This window comes from Vigna unguiculata, chromosome 7 (genome assembly GCF_037176805.1).
Source record: "Vigna unguiculata cultivar grain cowpea cultivar isolate G323 ecotype 2 chromosome 7, ASM3717680v1, whole genome shotgun sequence".
Classification (NCBI taxonomy): domain Eukaryota; kingdom Viridiplantae; phylum Streptophyta; class Magnoliopsida; order Fabales; family Fabaceae; genus Vigna; species Vigna unguiculata.
The window spans coordinates 29,696,241-29,724,078 of NC_140798.1; the positions used below are offsets into that span (position 1 = coordinate 29,696,241).

At 31.0% G+C, this 27,838-nt stretch overlaps 2 protein-coding genes, 1 long non-coding RNA gene and 1 pseudogene across 3 annotated transcripts; all 4 read left to right on the forward strand.

Annotated features, from left to right (window-relative positions):
• The first annotated feature begins 3,944 nt into the window (after window positions 1-3,944).
• Window positions 3,945-4,860, forward strand: LOC146884769 (uncharacterized). The gene is made up of 3 exons (XR_014996513.1): window positions 3,945-4,085; window positions 4,162-4,527; window positions 4,604-4,860. It is a non-coding gene; the product is annotated as an uncharacterized LOC146884769 (long non-coding RNA).
• Window positions 4,861-8,508: 3,648 nt separating this feature from the next.
• Window positions 8,509-11,265, forward strand: LOC114187752 (replication protein A 70 kDa DNA-binding subunit B-like). Its single transcript, XM_028076103.2, has 11 exons — window positions 8,509-8,673; window positions 8,805-9,072; window positions 9,170-9,266; window positions 9,353-9,474; window positions 9,559-9,643; window positions 9,850-9,982; window positions 10,062-10,216; window positions 10,304-10,424; window positions 10,492-10,671; window positions 10,772-10,849; window positions 10,962-11,265. The coding sequence occupies exons 1-11, from the start codon at window positions 8,509-8,511 to the stop codon at window positions 11,169-11,171; spliced, it is 1,614 nt and encodes a 537-aa protein (XP_027931904.2). The 3' UTR covers window positions 11,172-11,265.
• Window positions 11,266-12,189: 924 nt separating this feature from the next.
• On the forward strand, window positions 12,190-20,016 carry LOC146884770 (uncharacterized; annotated as a pseudogene).
• A 2,473-nt stretch (window positions 20,017-22,489) lies between these two features.
• Window positions 22,490-26,535, forward strand: LOC114192700 (LYR motif protein). The gene is given in 3 exon segments (XM_085675428.1): window positions 22,490-23,407; window positions 25,950-25,973; window positions 25,976-26,535. Coding segments are annotated over 3 exon segments (807 nt in total). The 5' UTR covers window positions 22,490-22,734; the 3' UTR covers window positions 26,086-26,535.
• Window positions 26,536-27,838: the final 1,303 nt, after the last annotated feature.

Genomic DNA, 27,838 nt, shown 5'->3' on the forward strand with positions numbered 1-27,838 from the left:
CCGTTTATAATTAACAATTTTATCAAACTCACAATCAACCCAACAGAACACCACCCAAATGCATGAAACAATGAAACAAGAATAAGGAATCCACAACTACAAGCACAATCGTTTTTTTGAAAAAATTACTCACCAAATCTTGCAAAAATTGAATCTTCAATCAACCGACGTAAAATCTTATTTCACTCTCTAAGCAAAACATATTTTTCATTTCAGTAAATTCATACGTTGCCCAAACAATATCCACGTAACCTCCTCAAAATGTCATATATGTATCTAATTATTATATTATATCTAATTTCCACTTGATTTTCAAACATGTAATATATATATATATATATATATATATATATATATATATATATATATATATATATATATATATATATATATATATAAAATCATTATACTATATCTAATATCCCCTTGATTTTCTTTAATTCAAGCAATCTAATAGGAGATTTTTATATTCTTTTTATTTAGTATTCTTGGTTTTTTTTTTTGTAAATCTTCTTTAGATTTCTTTGTTGATACTTATTTATCACATAAGATTTATTGTTTATTTATGCTATAAAAAAAAGTAGGGTTAAATATGTTTTTGGTTCCTCAAGTTTCCGTGAAATTTGAAATTAGTCCATCTTTAAAACTTTCAATCAATTTAGTCATTCATCTTTAAAAATACGTGAATTTAGTCCTTTTAATCAAATTTTGTTAAAGTTTATCTGACGTTTCAAGCGCATTTCATGATAGTATTTAAATTGTTTACACCATTTGACACATTTTTGCTTTAATGTTAAATCAAATATTATCATAAAATACGTTTAAAATGTCAAATAAACTTAACAAAATTTGGTAAGAAGGACTAAATCCATGTATTTCTAAAAATGAAGGACTAAATTGATATAAAATTTCGAAGAGGGTCTAATTCCAAAATTCACTGAAACTTGAGGGATCAAAAACATATTTAACCTAAAAAAGTAAAATATTAACATGAATGGTTTTTTGTATATTTATCAGAAGGTGTTTTTTCTTTCTTATAATTTTAATATATAATAATTATGGTTTGCATAAATCCATATGCACATGCACTCTTTTAAAAATTGTTATTCAATAGATTTTTATTTTATAATTAATTGTGAGTTGAAAATTTGAGCATTACTCCTCATTATTAAAAAAAAAAACATTAAATTTATAATTCATCATAGTAGTATAAAGAATCTCTTAAAAAATTCTCTGAAATTAATAGAAATTGGAGATGCTATAACACCGTTGCATTAGAGATGCTAATATGCTATCCCTAGTCACCATCCATGACCCTCTCCTAAAACCAGCAACTTCAATTCTTTAATTTTGTTGACGCTTCATCATCCACAATTCTCACCGATAAAACCTCTCATTGTTCAATATAGTCTTCATTGAAAATTATTTTATGTTATTAACTTTAATTATTCTTTTTATCTTTTGTCCACATCTAATACTATATACAATTGTGAACTAACAAAAGGCAAGTTTTTACATTGAATAATATATCTGATCTTCTTCATAATTCAAATTTTTATCTACAAAAGGAAAAAGAGCTTACGTGTCACTCTCTCAGCGTTTTCACGTTTTAAAAAAAATTGCAAAAACGTCTGAAAATCTGAAGTTTATATTTTCTTTCTCTCTCTTCCGAGTCTTCTCAGCTTCCTCTGTCTCAATGCTTTCTCTCTCTTGCTCATTTTCTCTGCGACCGCCTTCTCTCTTCTTTCTCTATCTTTCTCATTCTCTCTGGCAGCGGCTTCTTTCTTCTTTCTCTATCTTCTCATTCTCTCTGACCGACCCAGCAAAAAAACCATTCTGGAGATGCTTTTTTTATTTTTCTTACATTTCATCTGTTCATCTTCTTATGTTGACCATGTTTGGTTTGTTTACAGGCTTCAACTGTCGCTTATAAAGACATGCATCTCAGATTTCCTGTTGATCTATCCATTTTTGTTATGGATGTTTAATTTTTTGGGTTTGTCAAGCTAACTGGTATTTTTCTTGATGTTTTTTGCAAAGATCTGATGGTTTCTTTTGTTCATCTTATTTTTCAGGTATATAAATGGTTGAAATCAAGAGTACAACCACAGACATCTTTTTTAACCACCAAAAAACCGATTATGGAGATGTTTTTTTCTATTTTTCTTACATTTCATCGTTTCATCTTCTTCTGTTCATCATGTTTGTTTTGTTTTCAGGCTTCAACTCAAGGTTAAAAAGACATGCATCTGAGATTTCCCGTTCATCTGTCCATTTTTGTTGTGGATATCTTTTTTTTTGGGTTTGTCAACCTAACTGGTATTTTTCTTGAATTTTTTTACAAAGATCTAATGGTTTTTTTTGTTCATCTTATTTTTCAGGTATATAAATGGTTGAAATCAAGAGTACAACCACAGACATCTTTTTTTTCCCCCCAAAAACCGATTATGGAGATGTTTTTTCTATTTTTCTTACATTTCATTGTTTCATCTTCTTCTGTTCATCATGTTTGTTTTGTTTTCAGGCTTCAACTCAAGGTTAAAAAGACATGCATCTGAGATTTCCCGTTCATCTGTCCATTTTTGTTGTGGATATCTTTTTTTTTTGGTTTGTCAACCTAACTGGTATTTTTCTTGAATTTTTTTACAAAGATCTAATGGTTTTTTTTGTTCATCTTATTTTTCAGTTATATAAATGGTTGAAATCAAGAGTACAACCACAGACATCTTTTTTTTCCACCAAAAAACCGATTATGGAGATGTTTTTTCTATTTTTCTTACATTTCATCGTTTCATCTTCTTCTGTTCATCATGTTTGTTTTGTTTACTGGCTTTAACTGAAGCTTAAGAAGACATGCATCTGAGATTTCCCGTTCATCTGTCCATTTTTATTGTTCATCTCTTAACTTTTTTGTTTCTGAACCTAACTGGTATTTTTCTTTATGTTTCTTTCAAATATCTATTGGTTCTTTGCTTGATCTTATTTTTCAGTGTTTAAATGCTTCAAATGAAGAGTACAAGCACAATCTTCTGTTTAAAGCAGCTAAAACTCGACTCTGGCGAGGCTATTTATATCTTTCCTACATTTCATCTGTTCATCTTCTTCTCTTCATCATCTTCCTTGAATGGGTTTGCGTTCAACATGAAGACTACAAACACGTTCAACATCAATACTGGCTTCTCTTCAGATTTCTTTGTTTTTGTCGAAACCTTTTATTTTTTTGGTTTCTCAATCGAACTGTTATGGTTCTTTATGTTTTTTGCAAAGATCTCATTGTTTGTTTTGTTCATCTTATTTTCCAGGTATATACAAGGTTGAAATGAAGACTACAACCACATACATCTTTTTTAACCACCAAAAAATCGAGTATGGCTATTCTTTATCTATTTTTCTGAGCTTTCTGCAGATCATATTCTTCTGTTCTTCTTTTCTCGATATTGCTTCCTCTTAAGTTTGAGTTTTTTGAATTCTTGAAATGAAGATTAAAACACAAACATGTTGAGCAATTTATTTCGAATTTGTGTGGTTTTTTCGAATTTGTGTGATTTTTTCAAATTTGCCAGACATAGATGGCATGTTTTTTCATGTTGTAATTTGTTATTATTTTTAATTTATTTCGACTTCTTCTTTTAATTTTTAGAAACTCTTTGTATTCTCTGTGTATTCAAAATAACAGTTCACAAAGTTTAAATTTGTAATTGTAATTATTTATTTATTTATATTTTTTTTATTATTTCAACCCTATTCTCTTTTAAGTCGTCCTTTTTTTCACTTTTATATTCACAATTAATTGAATAAATTGTGATGCACGCTTCACCTGTAAGTACGGACCCTACCAAAAGGAATGACTTATCCTTTTCTCTTTCTATATATTTGCAACAGTAATGACCTTTCGTTTTCTCTTTCTATATATTGGCGTCTACATACTGACAAAACATATTTCTTTTCTGTGACCCATTATCTTCTCTTCCAATTATTCTTCATACCCACTATTTACTGAAACAATGGAATGCGTGCGCACACAACAAGCCATACTTTCTGGCAAAATGCTTGGCGGTTTCGTCACTATGTTTTTGAAACACCAGGTTTTTTCTTTATTCATTCACATTCCTTTTTATTTTTGGTTTGTATTTCTTTATTCTAACCTTCCTTATTTTGAAGGATTTTGGGTACGTCGACCGTCTCTTCATAATACGTAATTTGAAGGACCTTGGTTCACAGTGGACCATTGTTGATTACGAAAGGAATGTTCATACTGTTACGTACAACATGAATATTCACACTCCAATGATCACCCAAGGCTGGAATGATTTAATCTCTTTTTATGCAGATGAGTCTGACAAATTGGTTGTCTTCAAATATTTTGGAAATTCGTCCTTCCAACTACACGTCTCTAAACGTGTTTGCGACTCAACATTGAAAGCCAACTTCTTCAACCATCTTTCTATTCGTCGTCCTCTACATACTTCATACTTAAAGCATTTTGAAGTTCAACTATCAACATATTACTGTCGATCCAGCGACTTGGTTAGTTTTTTTTTTCTTTGATTATTTATTTACATGGATTCTGAATAAGTAAGATATTTTTTCCTTTTTGTTGCAGTATTTGAAAAAAGAATTTGCCACTTATTTTAAAAACAGTGGTCTTAGATCTATTGTTCTACACGGACCACGGGGACAAGTCGAATGTAAACTGATCATAAGACGTAATTGTGTTAAGATTGGAACTGGCTGGAAAAGTTTTTGTAATCTTCATCAACTTTCTGCAGATGATCATCGTCAGGTTTTTTTTGAAGTTGAAGGACACACAACAACCAACCATATCAAAGTGTTTTATCCATTAATCTGGTTTTAAGTTATAACATGTTGTATAGTCTTTTTGTTAATCTTCTTTTATATATATATATATATATATATATATATATATATATATATAAGAAGATTTTTAGGTCAATTATATTTTGTATGCACTTATAACATATATTAGTCTATGTGTTTGCTTTTATACATTTAGTTTGTATGATATTTTTTATTTTTTCTTATGTTTACGAGTTTTGTACATTTTTATCAAAGACATTAATGACTAATATATTTTTATAAAATTAAACTATTACATTTAAATCAATACTTTAAACAAAATATAAATTAATGTGTTTTTCAATTATAATTTTAATCAAGCACGTCATTAAAAGACATTAAATTTGAATCATTATATATTTGTTGAGCAACATCTCAATATTTATATTTATAATTAGTATAAATCATTTTATTTAATATTTCAATAAATATTCCTTTTTATTAATTTCAAATCACCCAGTCTATCAGGTTTCCCCGCATTAATTACTCCACTGCTCGAGGTAATGATGATTGAACTCCTCGATCATCTGCAACACTCTTTCATTATTTCAAATCATTTAGCCGATTAAATTAATGACCATTTCTTTTTCCTACGTTTAGAAATTTGAAACGTTTTTCTCATTATTTTTTTCACCTCTCACGAGAATGATGATTGCACTGTCTGTTGCCGTGTCATACTTATCTCATTCTCCAGACTCTTCCACTGTTTGGTATATATTTGTTTCATTAATTTTTTTTGCAGGATGAAAGTAATTAACTTATCTTCTCTGCTTGACATTAACACCATTACACTGCGATAACAAGCCTTCCTCTTCCACTTCAAGAAGTTCTTATTCATTACAAAAAGGTATGACTGTTAAACCCTTTTATCAACTCTACTTCTCTTCATCTCCTATATCTTCTCACCATATTTCTTTCTCGCCATATTCTATGCATGTTTTTACAAACAGCATTTTTTATATTCGGTTTTGATCTTCATCTTCGTTTCATTTTTCTAACCAGACGTGTCTATAAGCAGTGGTTTTTATAATATTTTCTGTTCATCTTTCTCGCCATATTGTATGCATGTTTTTATAACCAGCCTTTTTTATAATCGATTTTGATCTTCATCTTCCTTTCATTTTTCTAAGAAGACCTTTCTATAAGCAGTGGTATTTATAATATTTTTTCTTCATCTTTCTCTGATTTTTTTAAGCAATCTTTTTGATATTAGGTTCTGTTCATTATCTTTCTCTCATTTTTTAAAACAGACGTTCTTAGAACCTGTTATTTTCATCATGTTCAACAATTTGTTCAACACTGTTAGAGTCCGTTTAATTTTTATTTCCAAAAACAAACCTATTTTTCCAATTTTACAGATGACCACTAAGCAATGCATCCTTGGTGAACAATCCATACTTGGCTCAAAATGGAAGGGTGGATTCTTTACTATTTTCATGGAAGACCAGGTTTATGCGAACTTGCTTATTATAAAAAATTTACCATCATTGTTCTCCGACATCCTTTACTAATTCTGTTTTTATGTTGGTTTTCTTATGAAGGATTTTGCGTTCGTCAATCGTTTGTTTGTCATTCAATTAGGCATTGAACTGGGTCCACGTTGGACTATTTATGATAAAAAAGGCCATGCTCACCATGTTACCTTCAACATGAATACCTATGGTCCGCGAATTACTGATGGCTGGGTTGATATAAGAAAGTTTTATCAAATTCAACCACCGAAACTATGTTATTTAAGGCATACCGGGAATTCTGTTTTTGAAATACACTTTTACGATCATTGTTCAGAATCAACTGTCCATAAATTCCTAAGTCATGTTAGAACAAATGCTCCTCTCATAAGGACCAAGTTAATTCATTTTGAGTTCCGGCTTTCTAAGTACAACTGCAAAGCAAGCTTTCTGGTGATTTTTTTTATCTTCTTTTTCCATCATTTATTTTCTTTAACCTTGACACCTACAAAAGTAATTTTTGTCGATATTATTTTTTAAATTTTTTATTTCCAGGGCTTAAATTCAGACTTACGACAATATTTTGCCAACACTCAGTTCTCACACATTGTTCTTTACGGTCCAAAGGCACGAGTTGAATGCAAGTTGTTGATTAGACCTAGATCAGTCAAGATAGGAAGTGGATGGAAACGTTTTCGTGAAGTGCATGGACTCGAGGAAAAAGATTTAATTCTTTTTGAGGTTGACGGTCAACAAGCAAGCAATGATGTCAATGTTCTTCTTAATATAAATGATTATTATCATCCGCTATGAACAATCTATAAACAATATTTCTTAACAGATTTCTAATCTGTATGTTTTGTATGAAGTTTAGTTGTTTATTATTATATTATATATATGTATATGTTTTAGTCGGTTTATTTTGAACTTCTGCAAAGTTATTTTGTCATACCTGCTCCATATCTTCTTCCATATACGTAAATCTGTGGCATTTAATTACTGTCAGACACAAATCATATCATTTCTCTGCTTTTTAATTTTTTTTTATATATATTTAAATATATAACTTTCCAGAACATTTTTCATACACATCCCTTATAATACTTTTTTAATATTTCATTTCACTGTCTATTCATATGACATATTGCACTGCTTCATTATGTTTCTTTATCTTCCACCTTCCACGAGATTTCTTCTGCTGTAAGCATCCGTCATTTCATAAAATATTTAATTGTACTATTGATATTTTTTTTTTTTTTTGACGTTATTAACTTAAATAATCCAAACGAGTGCCTTCTCCTAGAAGTTTCAAACAAAGTTCCTTCTCTTAGAAGATTGTTTGGCTTCTGCACCATACTTTTATTTGTCTTTTTGTACAGATCCAACACAGTTTCTTCATCCACAAGACGTTTCTCATACATTAACGTATTCTTACAAGCCATTAACGTTTCCAGTCATCACAGGTATGTACTTCATTTGTTTTATGTACAAATATAGTAGTCTTGCTTTACAGACGAAATGATATGACATTTGCAGTTCTGAAATTTCGTCTAAGACATTATCGTTTGGTATCACTTTTCTCTACATTTCCTCTTTCGTGAATGCAAAAGAAACCAGCATGTATGCATGTATATGCAGTTTTTCATTGTTTCCACATTACTGTTTCACTTAATTGTTTTTTGCTTACTCCATCACGGCAACCCTTTTTTTATTCAATTTCAAGTAATGTGCTTCATGCTTTATTTTCATCAGAATGCTTTTCTCTGAATTTTCCTTTACTATGAAACCTTTCAATAAATGAATATCAATACTTTATTCCTTCTGACATCAATAGATGTTATTTGCAGGGTTGACCAATATATATTCCCATGACTTCTGTCAAAACGTTCGTACACCATGTTTGAAGAGTCCTTATTTGATTATATTCTACTTTTTGCTTTCTTCTAGCATTTCAAAAATTTCCATATCCACGTTTTGATTAATCGTTTAACTTCTTTTACTCTACTTTGACTAATAAAAAATACAATCTGATAAGTAAAGTATTATTTCAACCTTTTTTTGGTATATCTTTACTTTAGTTGTATGCATAAAAATTTTGTCTTATTAGTTCCTTATTTATGTATGTAAGTATAAATATGTCTCCAATCTAATCCGGTCTTTTTTACTTTTCACTTTTCAATATTTTTCTTCTGAGTTCAACATGTCTCTCTCTGAAGTTCCAAACCAAAGCCAGAGCATAAGCGAAGTAAGCCCCCAGAAGGAAAATTGGAATATTATCGCTAGGGTCATTTGTTCATGGTTTGTTCCTGATTTCACTAAACAGAGGTGTCCTTTTTCCATGGAGTTCGTTATTCAAGACAAAGAGGTTATTATTATTGTTATTCTTAAAATTCTTCCATTACACCTATTTTCCTTTACAAATTGGTATGAATTAAATAGTGGTATGCTAAACATATTTATACTTTAATTTATAAATGTTCTTTTTATCTGTTTCAGGGTTCTAAAATACATGCTTCAATTAGACGTACTCTAATTTACAAATTTCAAAATGACATTTCTGAAGGCCATGTTTATGCCATACAAAACTTCAGTGTTGCTCCGAATTCTGGAATATACATAACAACACACCACCCTTATAAGATAAATTTCCAGTTTGGTACAAAAGTTTCTTTGGTTAATGTTAATTTGGTTCCTGATATTAAACCACAATACACACCTTTGTCTTTATTGACAACCACTGCATTTGATACTGATTATTTGGTTGGTAAGTTAATCTTTTTAGTTCCGTAACTATTAATTTTTTTATTAATAAACATTTTTTGTTAAAGTATATGATTTAACACATATACAATGCATTTTAGATATTTTGGGATTACTGGTCGGAGTGGGGACTGAAAGAGAATTGCAAGTTGATGGAAAGACAACAAAATTAAATGTCATAGCAATAGAAGCCGATGGGTATTGTATATCTATACTATATTAAATTCCTTTTTATATTTCTTTCCAAATAACTACATCACATTATATTGCACTTTAATTTTTAGGTTTCGAATAGAGTGTACTTTGTTTGGTATTTATGTGGATGAACTGAATGTATTTCTTTCGAGTGGAGAAGTACAAAATACTGCTGTAAGTATAGAATTTGCGAAAGTCAAAACTTTTCAAGGTAAAATTTTCTTATTACTTTTACAAAGTAGTTTGTACTACTTATTCCATGTTACTCTCACATACACTATATTTTTAAATATAGATAAGGTTCAAGTTCAAAATTGTAAGTTCTGCACCTGTATTAAGTACAATGTTAACTTCAAGGAAGCATCTGAACTTAAATCAAGGTAATTTTTATTCGAAATTTATATTTAAAAATATAGTGTATCTGATATTTCAGATATCACATACAGTATATTATTCCAACTAACAATTTCTTCTTTACTTTGTAATGCAAATTATCCTTGATTGCCTTAACTTGATATTTCAGATATACATACATTCAATAATATATTTAATTTTTATCAGTATAACTATATTTCCTTTTGCACAGAATGTTTGAGAACAATGAATCTCCCTCTCAAGGATTAACGCAACTTTCTCAGACTTCAAAAAATACTGTCGAAGAGGACTTTTTAACACTTACACCTAGAACCAACATTCAAGGTCTAAAAGATTGTAAAGAGGTTAGAATATATTTTTGTATCATTGTGCAATCTTTCTTATTCACAATAATACATTCATTAATGTTTTTTATATTGAAAGGTCACCACTTTCATATTGTTTGGAACAATTAAGCATATCTTGGTTGACGATGACTGGTGGTATACTGCTTGTGTGTGCAACAAAGCTGTTTATCCAGATTCCAAGATGTTCTTTTGTGAGAAGTGTAACAAGCATGTTATAAAAGTCTTTCCAAGGTTAACGAATTGTTTTTTAATATTAATGTCAATTTAAAACATGGTAATTACAACTTTGGTTGATGAAATTTATTTATCAATTTTCAGATATAGGATTAAGATCCGAGTTATGAACTCTTCCGATTCAACCACATTTGTCCTCTTTGATAGGGATGCAACAACCCTTTTCAAAAAAACTTGTGCTGATATGTTAGACGCTCATGATAAGGTATACTCTTCAATATGTCCACTTATATATTTAATTACACTATGTTTAATTATTTTTTTTCTTGTAGATGAATTCTTCTGGAAATTTGCCTAAGCAGTTTGATGAGTTAGTTGATAGAAGTCTGCTTTTTAAAGTGGAAAGTAGGAACGATCAGAATTTCAAACTTGAACAGTCTTTCAGAGTGAAGAAAATATGTGTTGATGATGATATCATTGACAAATTCAATGATTCTTCGTTGAAATCTGTGGTAAGATGTAATTTAAGATAATATTTTTTACATTATAATCTCTTTATAATGCAGTCATCTTTTTCTTTTCTATCATCTCATTATTTCTACCTATTTGAAGGATGTTTATGCTGGGAATGGTGAGTTTAGCAGGGAAAAAATGCGTATAGTGAATGAGTCCACCGTTAATATTTCAGAGGTATACAACTTATATTCATGTTTTTAAAATCAATGATTTCTTTAATAATTTTAATAATTGTTCATTTTGGTATGTCGATTTTGTTTTAATAAATTTACTTTTAATACTGTAGGATTTATTAGTCCGATTTACCAAAGAAACAATTGAGTCTGGATCCCAATCACCTGAACTAATCCAAGATAATCCAACCAACGATGATGCTAGCAGTTCACATAAAAGAGAATCTGGAAAGAAGACTGCATCACTTGAATCCATCGAAGAAGACAATGTTCCATTGAAGCTTTTAAAAAGAAATATTAAGAAGGAAAAATCAACGATTTGAGATCCACTTTTAGTTATTCTATTTGAAGACTATTATTTTTATGACTTTCATTTTGGGGATGTAATATGTCTACGTTATTTGTTGTCTTTAAATTCCTCTGAACATCAACTTCTATGTTAAATTTCATCTTTAATTTCATCTGAACCTCAACTTCTATGTTCAATTTCATGATAACAATATTATGCGCTTTTGAGTTTAATTATTTAGAATTTAAATTATTTTATATGCTGGTGCACAAGATATTGTTGACATTTTTCAATTTTTGTCAACAAAGATTACTACCAGCTACATCAAAACTTGCTGAAATTGATTTCATTTTGTAGCATCATGTAATGGAAGTCGTAAATAACCTCTTTTTTGTGTAAAAGAATTCTTCTTTAAACTTGTGCCACTCATAAATAACATATCTATATTTTTTCTCATAACATTATTTCTAAATGTCTATTTTTCATAATATTTACTTTTCATAAATAATATAAATATGGCAAACGAATTATCTGTTGACAGATTTAAAGTTTTGACAACAGAATTGGATGCCATATACATTTTCTATTGAATACTTTTTTTGGCTTATCTTCTGTTAATTACTAACTTTTAAACCTTCTACGATATATTTGACATTTTTTTATACAACAAGTAGGAATGAAATATTAACTTTTTACGTATAATATTATACATTACAGAAGTTTATTTTTGGAATTTTGTTATTGGTTTATATTACAAATATTATATTATTATATTTGTAGCGTAATAGAATAATTTAATATATCTTTAATAACGTTATATATTTTTAATGTTTTATTCTGTTATTATCTTCTTCCAGTTTTCCAATGCAGTAATAATTACATTACTGTTGAAGAATCTATTTGGAATCGTCCCGTCTTTTCATCTGTCATTTGTCTTCTATAAATAAATATTCATCTCCATTCTACCATGAACATTAAACGGCAAGATCAGTTCAAGGATATTATACATTCTTCAAACTTTTACTGTACTATCTCTCTCAAAGTCCAACCAAATGGAAAACAACTTCAATGAAGATGATGTTATTAATAGAATGAGTAGGTACCAGTTCTCTATTATTCACCTTCAGGACGAGGTAAGTTCATTGTCAAACTTTTCAGACATATTTTCTTTTACAAGATTTCTTCTACTCTTTCTATTTCATAGAAGGATTTCTTCTTCTCTTTTACAATATCCTGTTTTTAACCTTAACTAATCCAATTTTTTCTTAAACAAATTCTGTCTTTCGAGGTTGTTGGTTTTGTTGATCGTGCATTCGCCATTCTTTATGATGACGATCTTGAGCGTCAATGGACTTTAAGAGATGAAGAAGGCAATAGACATGTGGTTGCTTATAACAAGAATTTACAAAAACCAATGCTAATTGGAGGATGGACTGAATTAAGGCACATATATGATCTTCACGATTTTCACACTATTTATTTTGGATATGTTGGTGATTCTTGCTTCCACATCACTATTTTTCCCAGTAAATGCAAACCTTTGTCTATTGCACGTTTTCTTAAAAGAATTCAGGTAGATCAACCCCTTTTCAATGGACCGAAGTTGCATTTCAAAATATTTCTGAATCCAAATCAATGCAATGCTAGCCATCTGGTGAGATTAATTTCATATTTTTTACTAAATGGATGTTTGTATCATATTTTGATTTATATTTCGAAATTATTTTAAAAATTTAATGCATATAGTAATTTCATTAATACTTTATGTATTTTTTAGGATTTGCCAGCTGATTTTGGCAATTATCTTCGTCAAGGAAGTTTTAAATACATTTATCTTTATGGACCGCGTAAAACAGTGAAGTGCAAACTACTGTTGAGAAATCATCCTAAGAAGTCTAGCAAAATTGGAAGTGGCTGGAAGGAATTTTGTACTGCTCATGGATTTCATCAAACTATTGACTTGGTGTTTGAAGTGGATCACATGAAAAGCAATCAGAATGTCAAAGTGCTAACATATTGTAATTTTTAATTTACAGTTACAATAAATAGTTTTGTTTTTATTTCTGCCACTTATGTAGTTTTCAACCTACAAGTTCTTTTATTTTCAGCAATGCATATGTATAGTTCTGCCTTCTTATCAATGAAATCTCTTTGAAGCTTCTCTGTTATGGTATCATATTCAGAAATAAAATTATTTTGTTCTATAATTCAAATGAAATATATATGATGAAATTGAAACATATATAGTTCCAGGAATAATTAAAAGTTATCATGTCTATAATCATATGTATGGATGTATGTTGCTTTAGTATGTGCATACACTGACTGTATGTTATCATTTTTATACATAATGAGGTCAAGATTGTACATAATTCCTTTGAAAAAGTTCTCTTTGTTTTACTATATATAGTACTGCATCAAAAAAACGTCTGATTGTACCTACATAAAAAGGAAATGTTTTCTTAGTTGCAAGAACAAATCAACTCTGAAATAAGTGCTATATATATGAATGATTCTGATATAGTAACACTCAGTACTGCATGCTCTTTCTGTTTTTTATGTTTGTCTTCTATTTTTATTTTTTTCTCTTCTCAAAAAACTGCTTCGTACTATAATTACATATATTTTTGTTTCCACAATTGTGATTAGAGGTACAAGCTACACAAAAAAGTTTAACAAAGACATTCACCAATATAGGAATAAAATAGTAAACACTTTTTCATCCATTGAGTCAACTTACCTTTATTTTTGCTTCTTCCATTGTAACCTTTGAAACTATTCCATAACATTTCTGTACTGTAATGGAGCATAACGTTTGTAAAAATGCAAGGCTGAGAAGGAAACTGCTGCTACAACAGAGGTTGAATGCAAAAAATCCTCAACATTCATGTAAGTCATTAACATCTGACTTAATCCATTTATGTTTTCTAATTCTTCATCAATCATTTATTTATAAATGATGCATTTGTATGTTTCTATGTTTTTTTATGTTGCAGATGACAAAGAAGAGAATGCAAGAAAGAAAACTAAATTTGCAAACCATACGTCTCAAAGTAAATAAATCTCACAATTTCTTTTTATATATATATATATTTGTAACTGTATGTTTTGGATTTTAACTTCAAAACACAGATGCATACTCAATCATCTTTTTTGTTTTACTCACAGATAAACCAACTGTATCACAAACATCATTTCACCAAAATATAGACAGGAATCCATTACAACAGTTGGATATTAGTAAGTTCTTTTCTTTCTAATCTATATCTTCAAAGAATGTTTTTAACTTAATCAATGAAGTCTTTTTTTTTATTTCTTTAATAACAATGCTTCTACAATAATCCTTTTCCAGATGTTGACTACAACAACAACAACCTTCACAATATGAATTCATTATTTCACAGTCAAATTGGTCAGTTGTGAAGTTCTTCCAATACTTAACATTGTTAACATTCATTATGAATTCATTATTAACATTGTTTATGAATAATATTAATTCCGTACCACTTTAAACTAACCTTCGTTTCAATGCAGAAACTGTGAACAAATTCTCAAGTTTTTCAAGTACTTTAGTTGAACAACAAATCACTTCACAATCTGCAACTTCTACTTTAACTTACCATAGTCCTTTCGGTATATTTGTACATTATTCTTAATTTGTTATATACATGTTGAAATGACAATTTTAGATTTTATATCAATGTTTTTGAATGACTCCAGCTTTTAACAATAACAGTCAGAGAAATTATGGACAAAATAAGAACAATTCCAGTGCAGGTAATTACATTTGGATTCATACTCACAATGCCAATGCAGGTAGGACAATTGTTTTTGGTTGTTTTTCATAGGTGGGAGATCAGATGTTGTAACTGGGTCGCATTCTGTTTCTAAGAATAAAGTTGTGAAATATCCTTTTCAAGTCATACAATCACTTCAAAACAGATTCAATCTTGATGATGAAACAACAAGACAACATAATTATTCAGACACAACAAACGATGATTCAGCAACAATAACAGATGATGGTAATTCTGATATTAAACTTATTGATTTTAATATAAATTCCTTTTAAATCATTAATTAGTTTTCATCTTACTAATATTGAAGAACATCATACAAGTACTACAACTACAAACGAATTGTATTGCAAAGGAGAGTTACAAGGTACATAATGTCCAACACAATTGTATATAACTGCAGATTAAAATATTCGCAGCTTCATTCTAATATTTTATATTGATTTTCAGAATTCCTCAATTGGAGAACCTTGCTTGGAATGCCAATACTGTAAAGCTCAACTTTGGTATGAAGAAAGAGCAGAAAAATGTAACACATCAAAGGGAGTTGAATTCTCATTGTGTTGTCAAAAGGGAAAAGTACAAATTCCACTATTAAAAAGACCACCTCATCTTCTTGAAGGTTTGTTAAATGGTGAAGATTAGATAAGCAAATCATTTCTACAAAACATAAGAGTATACAATAGCATGTTTTCATTTACTTCAATTGGTGGTAAGATTGATAATTCAATGAACAATGGTTCTGCTCCTCCACAATTTATTCTGAATGGACAGAACTATCACCGTATTGGCAGTTTACTGCCAGAGCATGGATCAAAGTCAAAGTTTGCACAGCTCTACATATATGATACCGAAAATGAAATGACTAACAGAGTCAAGCATTTCAGGTCAGTCAATATATTAAATAATTTCATTATATGAAATATTTAAATAAATGTGTTGACATGCTTTCTCTTTATTATTTTTTAGTTCAAACACAAAGGAATCTGTTATAGATGAATCATTGGTTGCTGATTTGATTCAAATGATTGACAATCACAATGTTCTTGCGAAAACTTTTAGAAGAGTAAGAGATTTGTCACTGGAACATATGGAATCAGATTTCACGCTAAGACTATTTAGAGGCAGAAACAAAGACCCTAGAGTCTACAATACACCTTCATGTGATGAAATAGCTGCACTTATAGTTGGTGATTTTGGCAATATGGATGTAGGCAGAGATATAGTGGTCAAAAAATGTTTTGGTGAATTAACCAGACTGCACGAAACTCACACCGCTTTCATTCCACTGCAATATCCTCTCATGTTTCCATATGGAGAAGATGGTTATCAAGAGGATATACCAATAAGAGAATGTCATTCAAAAACAAAATCCAGGGTAAGAGTTAGAATTTCTTTGCGAGAATTTATTGCCTTTAGAATACAACAAAGAGCTGTAGAAGCAGGAAATATTGTGAATGCATGCAGATTGTTCCAACAGTTTCTGGTGGATTGCTATACAATGGTTGAAGCGCAAAGGTTGTCATTCATCAGAGCGAATCAGAAGTTAATTCGCTGTGATATTCTTAATGGATTACAAGAAGCTGTTAATAGAGGAGAGACAGATCCTTCTTTAATTGGAAGACGTATTGTCTTGCCTGCTTCTTTCACTGGTGGTACCAGATACATGTTCAACAATTGTCAAGATGCTATGGCAATTTGTAAAAAATTTGGATATCCTGATTTGTTCATTACTATAACATGCAATGTCAATTGGAGTGAAATAAAAGAATTTGTGTTAGCAAAAGGCTTATCAGCTTCGGATAGACCTGATATTGTATGTAGAGTGTTCAAAATGAAGCTGGATGAAATGATGACAGATTTTAAGAAAAAGGACTTCTTTGGAAAAAGCACTGCAGGTATGTTATATATGAAGTTATATACATTATATAATTTTCTCTTAAATTAAATTCTCACAACTATATTTACTTTTTATTTATATATGCAGGAATGTACACAGTAGAATTCCAAAAAAGAGGTCTACCTCATGCACATATACTTTTATGGTTGGATGGAGAAAGCAAGTTGAAGAATTCAACTGATATTGATAAAGTAATATCAGCTGAATTGCCAAATTCTGATTTGTACCCCAAATTGGAAAAAGTTGTCTCAAGTTACATGATTCATGGACCATGCGGACCTGCAAGACATAATTCACCTTGCATGAAGGAAGGAAGATGTTCTAAATTTTATCCAAAGAAATTCACATCTTCGACTTCAATTGACGAAGACGGATATCCATGCTATAGAAGACTTGATAATGGTAGATTTGTTGAGAAGAATGGAATTAAGCTGGACAATAGAAGTGTTGTTCCCTACAATCCAGCACTTCTAATGAGGTATCAAGCACACGTCAATACAGAGTATTGCAACAAGACCAATTCAATCAAATATTTGTTCAAATATGTGAACAAAGGTCCCGACAGAGCTACTCTTAAAATAAGCAACAACTCTGCACAGTCTGAAAAACCAACCATTATTGATGAGATCAAAAGGTATTACGACTGTAGGTATCTATCACCATGTGAAGCTGCTTGGAGAATATTTGCTTTTGACATCCATCACAGATGGCCTCCTGTTCAGAGATTGACCTTTCATCTTCTTGGCCAACAATCAGCTTTGTTTAAAGATGATGATGATATTAATGTGGTCTTCAACAGATACGAAAATGCTAACACAATGTTTCTAGCTTGGTTTGAGGCTAACAAAGTTTATGAGGAAGGAAAACAATTGACTTATTCAGAATTTCCAAGCAAATTTGTGTGGTTTGCCAAAGAAAAAGAATGGAAACCAAGGAAGAAAGGCTACAACATTGGTAGACTTACTTATATTCCTCCTGGGTCTGGAGAACTTTATTATTTGAGGATATTACTGACCATTCAAAAAGGTTGTATTGATTATGAAAGCATTAAGACAATTGATGGAAAGTATTATGAAACATACCAAGAAGCTTGCTATGTTTTGGGATTGTTGGCTGATGACAAAGAATATATTGATGCAATCAAAGAAGCAAGTGAATTTGCTTGTGGGTATCAACTTAGAAGATTATTTGTTACTTTGTTGTCCATGAATACAATTTCTAAACCAGATATAGTTTGGAATTCTACTTGGAGTATCTTATGTGATGAAATTTTGTACCAAAAAAGGAAGGAGATGAACTTACCAGGTACTTCATATTTTTTCTTTTAATTTCGTATACATATATATTTTAATTGTATTATTTACTTATTGCAGGTCTTCTCAATCTATAAACAATATTAATTTACAGATTGATAATCTGTATTTTTTGTTGTTTACTTATTTACAGATCTTCTCAAGTTTAGTTGTTTATTATTATATTATATATATGTATATGATTATTATATATCTGTATTTGCAGGTCTTCAAATTGAGACTGCTGAATTACAAAAACTATGTCTGCTGGAAATAGAGGAAATGCTAATGTCAAATGGTAGAAGTTTGAAAGATTATCCTTCATTACCTCAACTTGATCTTTCAGATGTACATACATTCAATAATAGATTTATTGTTGATGAGCTGCAATATAATAAACAAGACATGGCGAAAGAACATGACAGTTTGTTTAAAGCACTCAATGATGAACAAATTGATGTATATCAGCATATCATGACAGTAGTTCTTTCAAAGAAGGGAGGATTCTTTTTCTTATATGGCTATGGTGGTACAGGTAAGACTTTTATGTGGAAGACATTGTCGGCTGGTCTAAGAAGCAAAGGCATGATTGTTTTGAACGTAGCATCAAGTGGAATTGCTTCTTTATTACTTCCTGGTGGAAAAACAGCACACTCTACCTTTTGCATCCCACTGTTAATTAATGAAGAATCAACTTGCAACATAGCACAAGGTAGTCTTAGGGCAAAACTTCTTATGGCTGCCAGTTTGATTATCTGGGATGAAGCACCAATGATGAATAGAATGTGTTTTGAGGCATTTGATAGAACACTAAGAGATATTATGCGAAATGTTGATGATGCCAATAAAGACAAACCATTTGGTGGCAAAGCAGTTGTGTTAAGAGGTGACTTTAGACAAATTCTACCAGTTATCAAAAAAGGATCTAAGTTTGATATCATAAAATCATCAATCAACTATTCAGAGTTATGGAATAGTTGTAAAGTGCTAAAGTTATCCAAGAACATGAGATTAAGTACTACATCAAATACTGAAACAGCCAATGATATTCAAGAATTTGCTGATTGGATTTTGAAGATTGGAGACGCAAAAATGGATCTAAATGAAAATGGTGAGTGCATTGTTGAAATTCCCGAACAGATCCTGATTACAAACACAGATTTACCTTTATTGTCATTGGTTGAATTTGTCTATTCTGAATTTGTGGTTAACATGTTGAATCCTAATTATTTTGATGATGGAGCAATTTTGTGCCCAACAAATGATTCTGTAGAGCAAGTAAATGATTTCATGTTGTCCTTAATTGGTGGTGATGAGGTGACTTATTTAAGTTCAGATACACCATGCCAATCTAATGAGCAAGATGAAGTGCAATCTGAATGGTTTACATCTGAATTTTTAAATGATATCAAATGTTCAGGGATACCAAATCATAAACTGAAGTTGAAAACAAGTGTTCCAATTATGCTCTTGAGAAACATTGATCAAGCAAAAGGTTTATGCAATGGCACAAGATTGCAAGTCAAACATTTAGGCAAGAATGTAATATGTGCAACTGTAATTACTGGAAAAAACATTGGTGACAGCATTTTTATACCAAGAATGGATTTAGTGCCATCTGATTCAGGGTTGCCTTTCAAATTTCAAAGAAGACAATTTCCGATATCTTTATGCTTTGCAATGACGATTAACAAAAGTCAAGGACAAACACTTTCTAGAGTCGGCCTTTATCTTCCACAACCTGTATTCACACATGGCCAACTATATGTTGCTATTTCTAGAGTCAAAACCAAAAGAGGATTGAAAATACTTATATTGGATGAAGATGGAAAGGTAACAAACACAACTAAAAACGTTGTGTACAAAGAAATTTTTGAAACTCTTTGAAAAGAAATCAATTATAGGTATGTCATTTCGAATTTTATTTTTCATTTCAAAACTGTTATAAATATATATCAATTGATTTATGTTATTTTCTGCCATGTAGGAAAATCATTGTACTGAAAAAGTTGAATAAAGAAGTCATTGTGTACAAAAGGAAGTTATGAACTTCAATACAAAAGGATACATTCTATGTATGTAATTTATTCTTTTTTAATTCTTATATTAACAAAGTAGTGTATTAGTCATATAGATTATTAAATATCCAAAAACCCATTGCTATGACCACAATTATTACATATAAAAAAAACCCGTGCGTTGCACGGGTAGAAGGACTAGTAAGAATTAAAAAGCCATGGATATTCTTTTACAACCCGAATACATCCACGACAAGCATAAAAAATTCCAGATTTGTTTTCAGGTATTGAAGACGATGTTGTCCACGATGTCTTTAGCATGAACATAAATCCAAGAAGAAAAAAACACATATGGCTCAATTCCTTCACATGACGTTGTGACTCACCACTTCAAACGCAAAACACGAGCTTCGTCTCAGAGTTGCAAAAGTCATTATTTGAGGTTGTCGTGGTTGTTTGAAGCATTTAATGGATAGATATAATATGGGGTTTGGTAGTGTTACTGGCAAAGAAAGTGGTGGTGTTGGTTAGAAGTGTTCGGATTCAATTTAGTTACATATTTATTAGGAGTTATATTTTAGTTAGAGAGTATGGAGAATTCTAAATTAGAGTATTTAGTAATTTCTTTTTTCATTATTTTGGTTAGAAAGTATGGAGAATTCTACATCGACAAATATGACAATAGAATATGGATTCTTACTTGATGTGCATTTTTTTTATTTGAATTATATTTCTTTTTTGTCAATTTTGATGTACTTTTTTCTTTGAATATCTCACTTTCAAGTAAATTTATTTTCAACTAATGTTTCAAGGAAATTTATTTTCAATTAATGTTTAGTACCATGATATTTTCATAAACTTTTTTTAATAAAGTTTGACAAAGTTTATTTTTTAAAACATACTAAACCCTCTTTTTTCTTTTTCTAAATTACATTAAACCTTTCTTCTTTTTATTGAGATGCTATCGTGTATGCATTATTATTAAAAGTTCGTCAACAAAATTTTGTTAAGAAATAATTTTTCTAATATTTACTATGCATGAGGTCGATGACGAAATAATTTTTCTAATATTTACTTGCATGAGACTGATAACGAGATGATCTCTATTCCTAAACCAACATAGGATCAGATAACTTCGTACTCTCGTACTAAGCTAGAAATCTTGCAACCCGGCTCAACCTACCACAGGTTGGTGAATTGAGTGGGTTGATTCACCAACTCACATAAAAAAGAAAAAGAAAATTATTTATTTTTAAGTATTCAAATATTTGAACATTTTTTTAAGTAACACATGAGATGACAATCACAGTAAAATCAATAATCAATGTCTTCATCATACTCACCACCAATAAATGATGAATTGTTTATAAGAAAGTGTCCATATAGTCCAAGAAAACATGACTAATATTATATAATTTTTGTCATGCTATTCAACAAAATATAAATGAAAAAACTATACATTTTTTTCATGTTAATTTAGAAAAAAAAATATATAAGACGGTTATTTGAGTAATTTATTATAAATATAATAATTAAAAATTAAAGTATCAACGTGTAAAATTGTTGGTGGATTAAGTAAAACCCACCGTCAATCTGACTCGAATCCGTTTAACTCGTGAGTTAAATAAACTGTGTTGAGTTCAATCCATTTTTAAAAAAAAATAATTTTTCTCAATCTAACTTGACTCAAATCCGTAATAAACCGGATTGACTCAACAATTAAAATTCATTTTAACATCAGTATATGACAAGGTTATCTCGGTAGAACCAATAAAATATAATTAATACAATATTAGGGTAACTCTAATCACGGCCTAAAACCCTATACTAGAATACACCTACAAAACCTAAGTATATGAAGGACAAAAAGCCATACAAGTGTTATAAACTTCACAATTATATTTATTAATAATAAATTTAGTAATTTACATATATTAAAACTATTTTAAAATTATTATATAACCTAGTATTTTTAAAGAATAAAAGAAAAACGGCTCAGAAATCGGTTTACGAAAAGTCGATTTCTAACAAAAATGTGTACAAATTCATTAAAGTGACAGTTGACATATTGATTGCTGGGACCCGATTATGTTTATGTAGAAGAATTAGGTTTATTTTTTTTAGTAAATAAAGTGTGCAGTAATAATTGTTTTCTCTGATTTTGGTCTATTCAAGGAAAAAATTCTAATGAATTTTGCTCAGCATAACCAAGTGTTGAATTTGGATTGGTTGTTGTGATAGAGAATAATAGTCATTTAAAAGTCCAAGTAACTGAATACGTAAAAACGTATACTTTGTTTGTCGTATGTGAATGGTACTTCAGTAAAAAGCCTTTTCCGACGATTAACAGGAAGAAAACACCACCAAAAGCAAGATCAGTGATTTGGTGCTTCTTGTGAAAAAGAAAGAAAAGGATGTTTGCGAAGGGCGAGTGATTAGTGGAGGTGGTGAGAGCGGGACCCAAAAGAGTGTTGTGGATGCAAAATATCATTTCTCGTGAGTTCCGAATCAAAATCCCGCAGAGGAAAGAGTACCCCGTGATCTGCTACTTCTCACCACACACTTTCACAACTCATCTGGTGTATCTGTGATGACTCAATCGATGTCGCACAAGCCTCTGGACTCGCGCCACTCCATAGACTCCTGCATGTTGCAGCTCCGCAGCTGGAAACCCTTCAAGCTCCAAGATGGGCCCCACCCCAAACCCTACTACTACAAGCGCCCTTGCCTCTCCGATCGCGCAACCACCTCGTTTTCCCTCGACATCACCAAACTCACCCTAGCCGACGCCGATGACAACACCGCCGCCGCAAACAACCCCAAAAATCGCGCTACCAATTACCGACTCGTCGCCCGCAAGAGGCGCCGCCGCGGCTCTAGATCCGTCTCCGGCCGCAGCAGCGACCGGAGTGGCACGCGGCGCTGCTGCTCAGTCGGGGCATCCGCCGCTTACGGCACCTGCTCCGACTTCCCGGTGGCCATGGGCACCGACTCCAGCGGGGAGCTCTTCGGCAACGGCGACTCGAATTGGTCTTCGGATGTTAGCGAGGCCAAGAATTCGAGGAGGGAGAGAGAGAGGGATGGCGAGAGGGAGAACGTGGGTGTGGGGTTTGGGGTGAGTGGGTGTTCTGACGCGAATGGGAATGAATCGGGGTATGGAAGTGAACCGGGTTATCGTGGGGATGCGGAGTTTGGATATGGCGACGAGTTTGATGAAGAAGAAGATGATCCCAGGTTGTTGTTTTGGGGCGATCAGTTTGGAGGTAAAGCTTCTTCCGTTTTAGGTCCTTTCCTTCTATTGCAGCTCTTTCTTTGTCTTTGGAACTCGTGAGTGATGCTTCTTGTGTGTATAGTCGTCAACTTGTTGCTTTGCTTTTACTTTTGTTGAATTTATCTAGTAGGTGCTGGTGAATTTATGTTTAGAATGTTTAGCATAAAACGACTGGTTTTCTTTGTCTGCGAGTTCTTTAACAAAACTTGTTTGGATTAGTGTTATTGCTTCAAGAATGAGGTTTCAATTCATTCACAAATCACTTTGGGGGTAATGTTCCGCGTAGCAGCGTGGCGCTAAAACCTTGTATAAGGGTTTTAGACCGTGGAATAGCAGATGGCAGGATAGCTGTTATTTTGTAAATTTTTATGTAGCTTATTTAACGTATACTATATACATATAAATTCTGAAATGTGATAGAAATAACTCAAAATTTATGACATTCATAATTAACAATAAAAAGTCATTAGTGCCTTGAACAAAACATACCAATTCAGATAAATATGAAAAGAAGTAAAATTCAAGTTCTACATAGGAATCATGAATTATCACTCATCATCTTTTAAATCCAAGTCCTCCCACTTTAAAGATTTCGCTATCATTTCATTTTTGAATTTTGAAATCGCAAACCAGATCCCCGAGCACTAATGTCTTTATTTGGAGGGCTTTTATAGAATCAACACAAACAACTGCTATTTAACCTTTTATTTGGTCGGCTATGGCCACTACACTGAACCCTGGTCTATAAACCCTACCTGTTTTTATGGCATTGCTAAATTTGATTTCATGTGGATACTGCTTAACCCAAAAGTTGTGGTATTACAAATATTGGGCTAGCGAGTTTGTTTCCCCTCATATTTGGATATGCTTTTAGAGCCTTTGTTTGAAAGAAGAATTGAGTATAACATATTTCTGCTAGACGTGTCTGTTGTTTTGCCAACTAGAACTGGGAGTTAAATAAATTTCTAGTTCTAAAAACGAAAAAAGAACAATTAGCAGAACCTTTACATTGGTCATTTTGACAGCAAAGGAATAGTCATGGAGGTTCTGTTCATCCAAGAAGGGTTAGACCCTTGTCCACACATACCTCATCCCTAACCATGTGCTCCGGAATATGACAACAGTGTGGTGCTGTGCCTCAAAGAAAAACATCTTTGAAACAGTTGGCTTTACAAGCAAAGTAAACGACTGCATAAAAAATGAATCAGTCTTGTAATCCATAAAAATGGCAGCACTGTTTCCGGTGAATAACTCCATCTGCCATGGGTTTAAATTGTTAACCGTAGAGGCTGCAGAGAAGAGACTAGAGGCTGAAGCCAGAGAACATGTGGTATGATAATCAGGCTTTGCTGGATAATGTGGACTGAAAGTTTATTTATATGAAAATGAAACTCAGGACTCGGGCTGGAGAACATTATCATATTCTCCCTTTGAATGAAGTTTTCTCCTTAAAGAGGAAAATGTATAGGTCCTGTAAATTATTTTTTCATTGTATTCCAAACATCAACTTTTATATAAAACTTAACTCATTTATTCCTGATTTGCCCCCAAACCCTACTTAGCCTCAGTGATTTTTGGTCTAGGAAGGGTGATCCTTGGATTCCACCATGCTGTGTATATTGGGGGAAAGCATTTGATTGGTGAATAAAAGGATCATCTAATCTGCATCCCAACTTATTACTGGACCCTTTTCTTTTTAAGTTTCAACTTGTTGGGAAAACAAAAGTGACGATCTATTGCCTCATCCTCCTACCCTTTTAAACCATGTAGTATTGCAGTGGGTAGATCTAAAGTATAGTTTGTTCCATTAGCTGCCTTTAGAAAAAGGTCCACCGAATTTGTTTTTTGTTCTGAAGGAAGTTGAAGCCCTCTTTCTAGATGCTAGGCAAGATGTTTGGAGACTGTGCCGAGGAACTCTAACTATTTGCAAAATTTAGGTTTGAGGATTGGGGGTTGAGGTCTCAATGAACACAAGTTGATGAATGAAACAGTACAAATTGTATGGTAGTTGCTACTGATGTTTTGACTGAGTTTAGATTACTCCATGGTGTGCTGAAAGTGAAATATCATTGAGAGAATATTTGTGGCAAAAGCTATTGACCTTCAGAAAACAGGAAGGGTGTATGAAATTACCTTGCTGTTTTGGCAGTAACTTTTTAGGTGGAATATCTTGAAGATGTTAACTAACCACTAGAAAAATAAAGAATACATTTGCAACAGATTGTGTTTTGCATCTGCTTTTTCAACCTTGGAGATTTTTGTATTGCTGTTCTATTGCATGCCATGAGAGTTTAAATGGAACTTTCATTTTATATGTTTTTTTTCTCAATAGTATTCGAAACTAAATACTTCCCTTTTAAACTTTCCTGAGCCTCTGTTGCATGTGACTCGGACACAGACCAATCCGTCACGCAAAAGTTGATAGGTTGAAAGGTTCTGATTTGATCATGGTTTTGGATTTCGTCAAATATCTTTGAAGCATTATCTAAAACATTTGTTGCATATAAATCTAGTACTCTAATTGGTTGTTTCAGAGACTGACTTTACCTTCATTGCACCGTAGATTCTAAAAGAGAGATGGTTGGGGAGAACACCTTGCTAGATCAAAAATCTCATCATAGATGCCGTCGCAGGAAGCATGACTGTAGAATGGTTGATGCATTGAGGTGACTATTGCAGAAATATGTGGACTATTGACACGACAGAATTTTCTCTTTCCTTCAATAGTGGATGAACTGGCTTCTTTTGTGCATGAATCCTTGACCAAGTGGTTTTGGTGTTTGTTCTCAGCGTGACCTATTTGCTAAGTCAATATCGGAAAGGATTTTGGCAAGTATGAAAATATGATGTATTGATGTGGTATCAATCAGCTTCTGTAGATTTTGATCGAAATATGAAGTGATGTACTTTCGGTTATGATTTCTGAAGAGGAAAGTATGTACAAGGATTGAGCTATAATTATTTGTTTGGGATAGGAACGACTTTTTAATCTGAATCATACAAATTTCATAGAACACAGTTGAAAAAAAATCTCTTGAACCTGAGCTAACATGTTGGCTTTCGTTTGAAAAATGTAAATGAACTAACCTGCTATTGATATTTTTTAGTTTTGATTGCAAATCGATATTACTGTAAAGTTTAATTCCTGTTTGATAGTAGATCTACAGCAGAATTTCGTGCTCATTATTTTCATTACATTAAGAATTTTTAACACACTATGTTTCTATTTTCAGACATTGCAGGGCTACGCTTTATTTTAGTTTTCTGCCTCCATAAGAAGTTGGCTTCATTTTGAAAAAAAATAAAATAAAATATGAGTGTCTGTGTAAGTTTCTAAAAGGATTTTTTAGTTGTTTTAAGTAGTTTTTTTGAAAATGTAATTAAAATTATCGTATAAGTTAAATATTATTAATTTTATAATTGTAATAAAACAATGTCTTTTTTTTATTAATTTCTAAAAATAAGCTAAAATTTATAATAGTTTAAACAAATGGGTCTTAGACTTAACTTCAATTCTTGATTTTACTAAATATTTAATTAGTATTAGTTACTAATATGCGTAAATATGCGGACCTTAGTCATCCTTAATAATGTTTTTTTTTTTCTGTAATCACGATGTCTATATGTTTTTTTTTTAATAAGTATATTGGTCAATGACTACAAAGGCTCACAGTTTAAATGATTTTTAAGCAATTTTAATTGTTAAATTATGGTCAAATTACATAAAATAATTTAAAAATACTCTAATTCTATTTTTAATTATTTTAATTCTAATTATGTGTGATTTTAATTTCTCAATTTTTTTGAAGTTCATTAATTATGTATATATTTAAAGATTGACAAATTTGCTTCATGTATAATGACCAATTCCTACTAAAAATATTATGTATTGAAGTTATTAAACTATTTTACACCTTTTTCTTTACCTAAAATCTTACCAAGGATGGTTAATTTTATTTAAATTAAATAATAATATTTTTTTTCTTCTTCTTTATATCCGGATTTCACAATTGATTATAATCTTTACACTTCATCAACTTTTCACTAAATTTCAAATTCTTAATGTCTGTAGTTATTTCATATTTCAAACTCATCGTAAACCTTTAGACATTTATATAAAAATAAAAATAAAAAATTTAGTTTTATATTTTCGATTAACCTCAATCAAAATCCCTATATTATTATATTTCAAAAATTATATAAATTTAGTTGATATTTTAAAACTTAATTACGTTTTTATTAAGATATAAATTTAAATCTAATTACATATTAAAATATTTAAATCAATTTTAATATTATTATTTTAATTTAAAATATAATATATAAAGATATTTAATTTTATAAAATTTGTTTTTGTTATTTAATATTAAATATTCTTAAAAAATAAAATAAAATGCTGGTGTGCTTTCCGCGGGTGCAATTT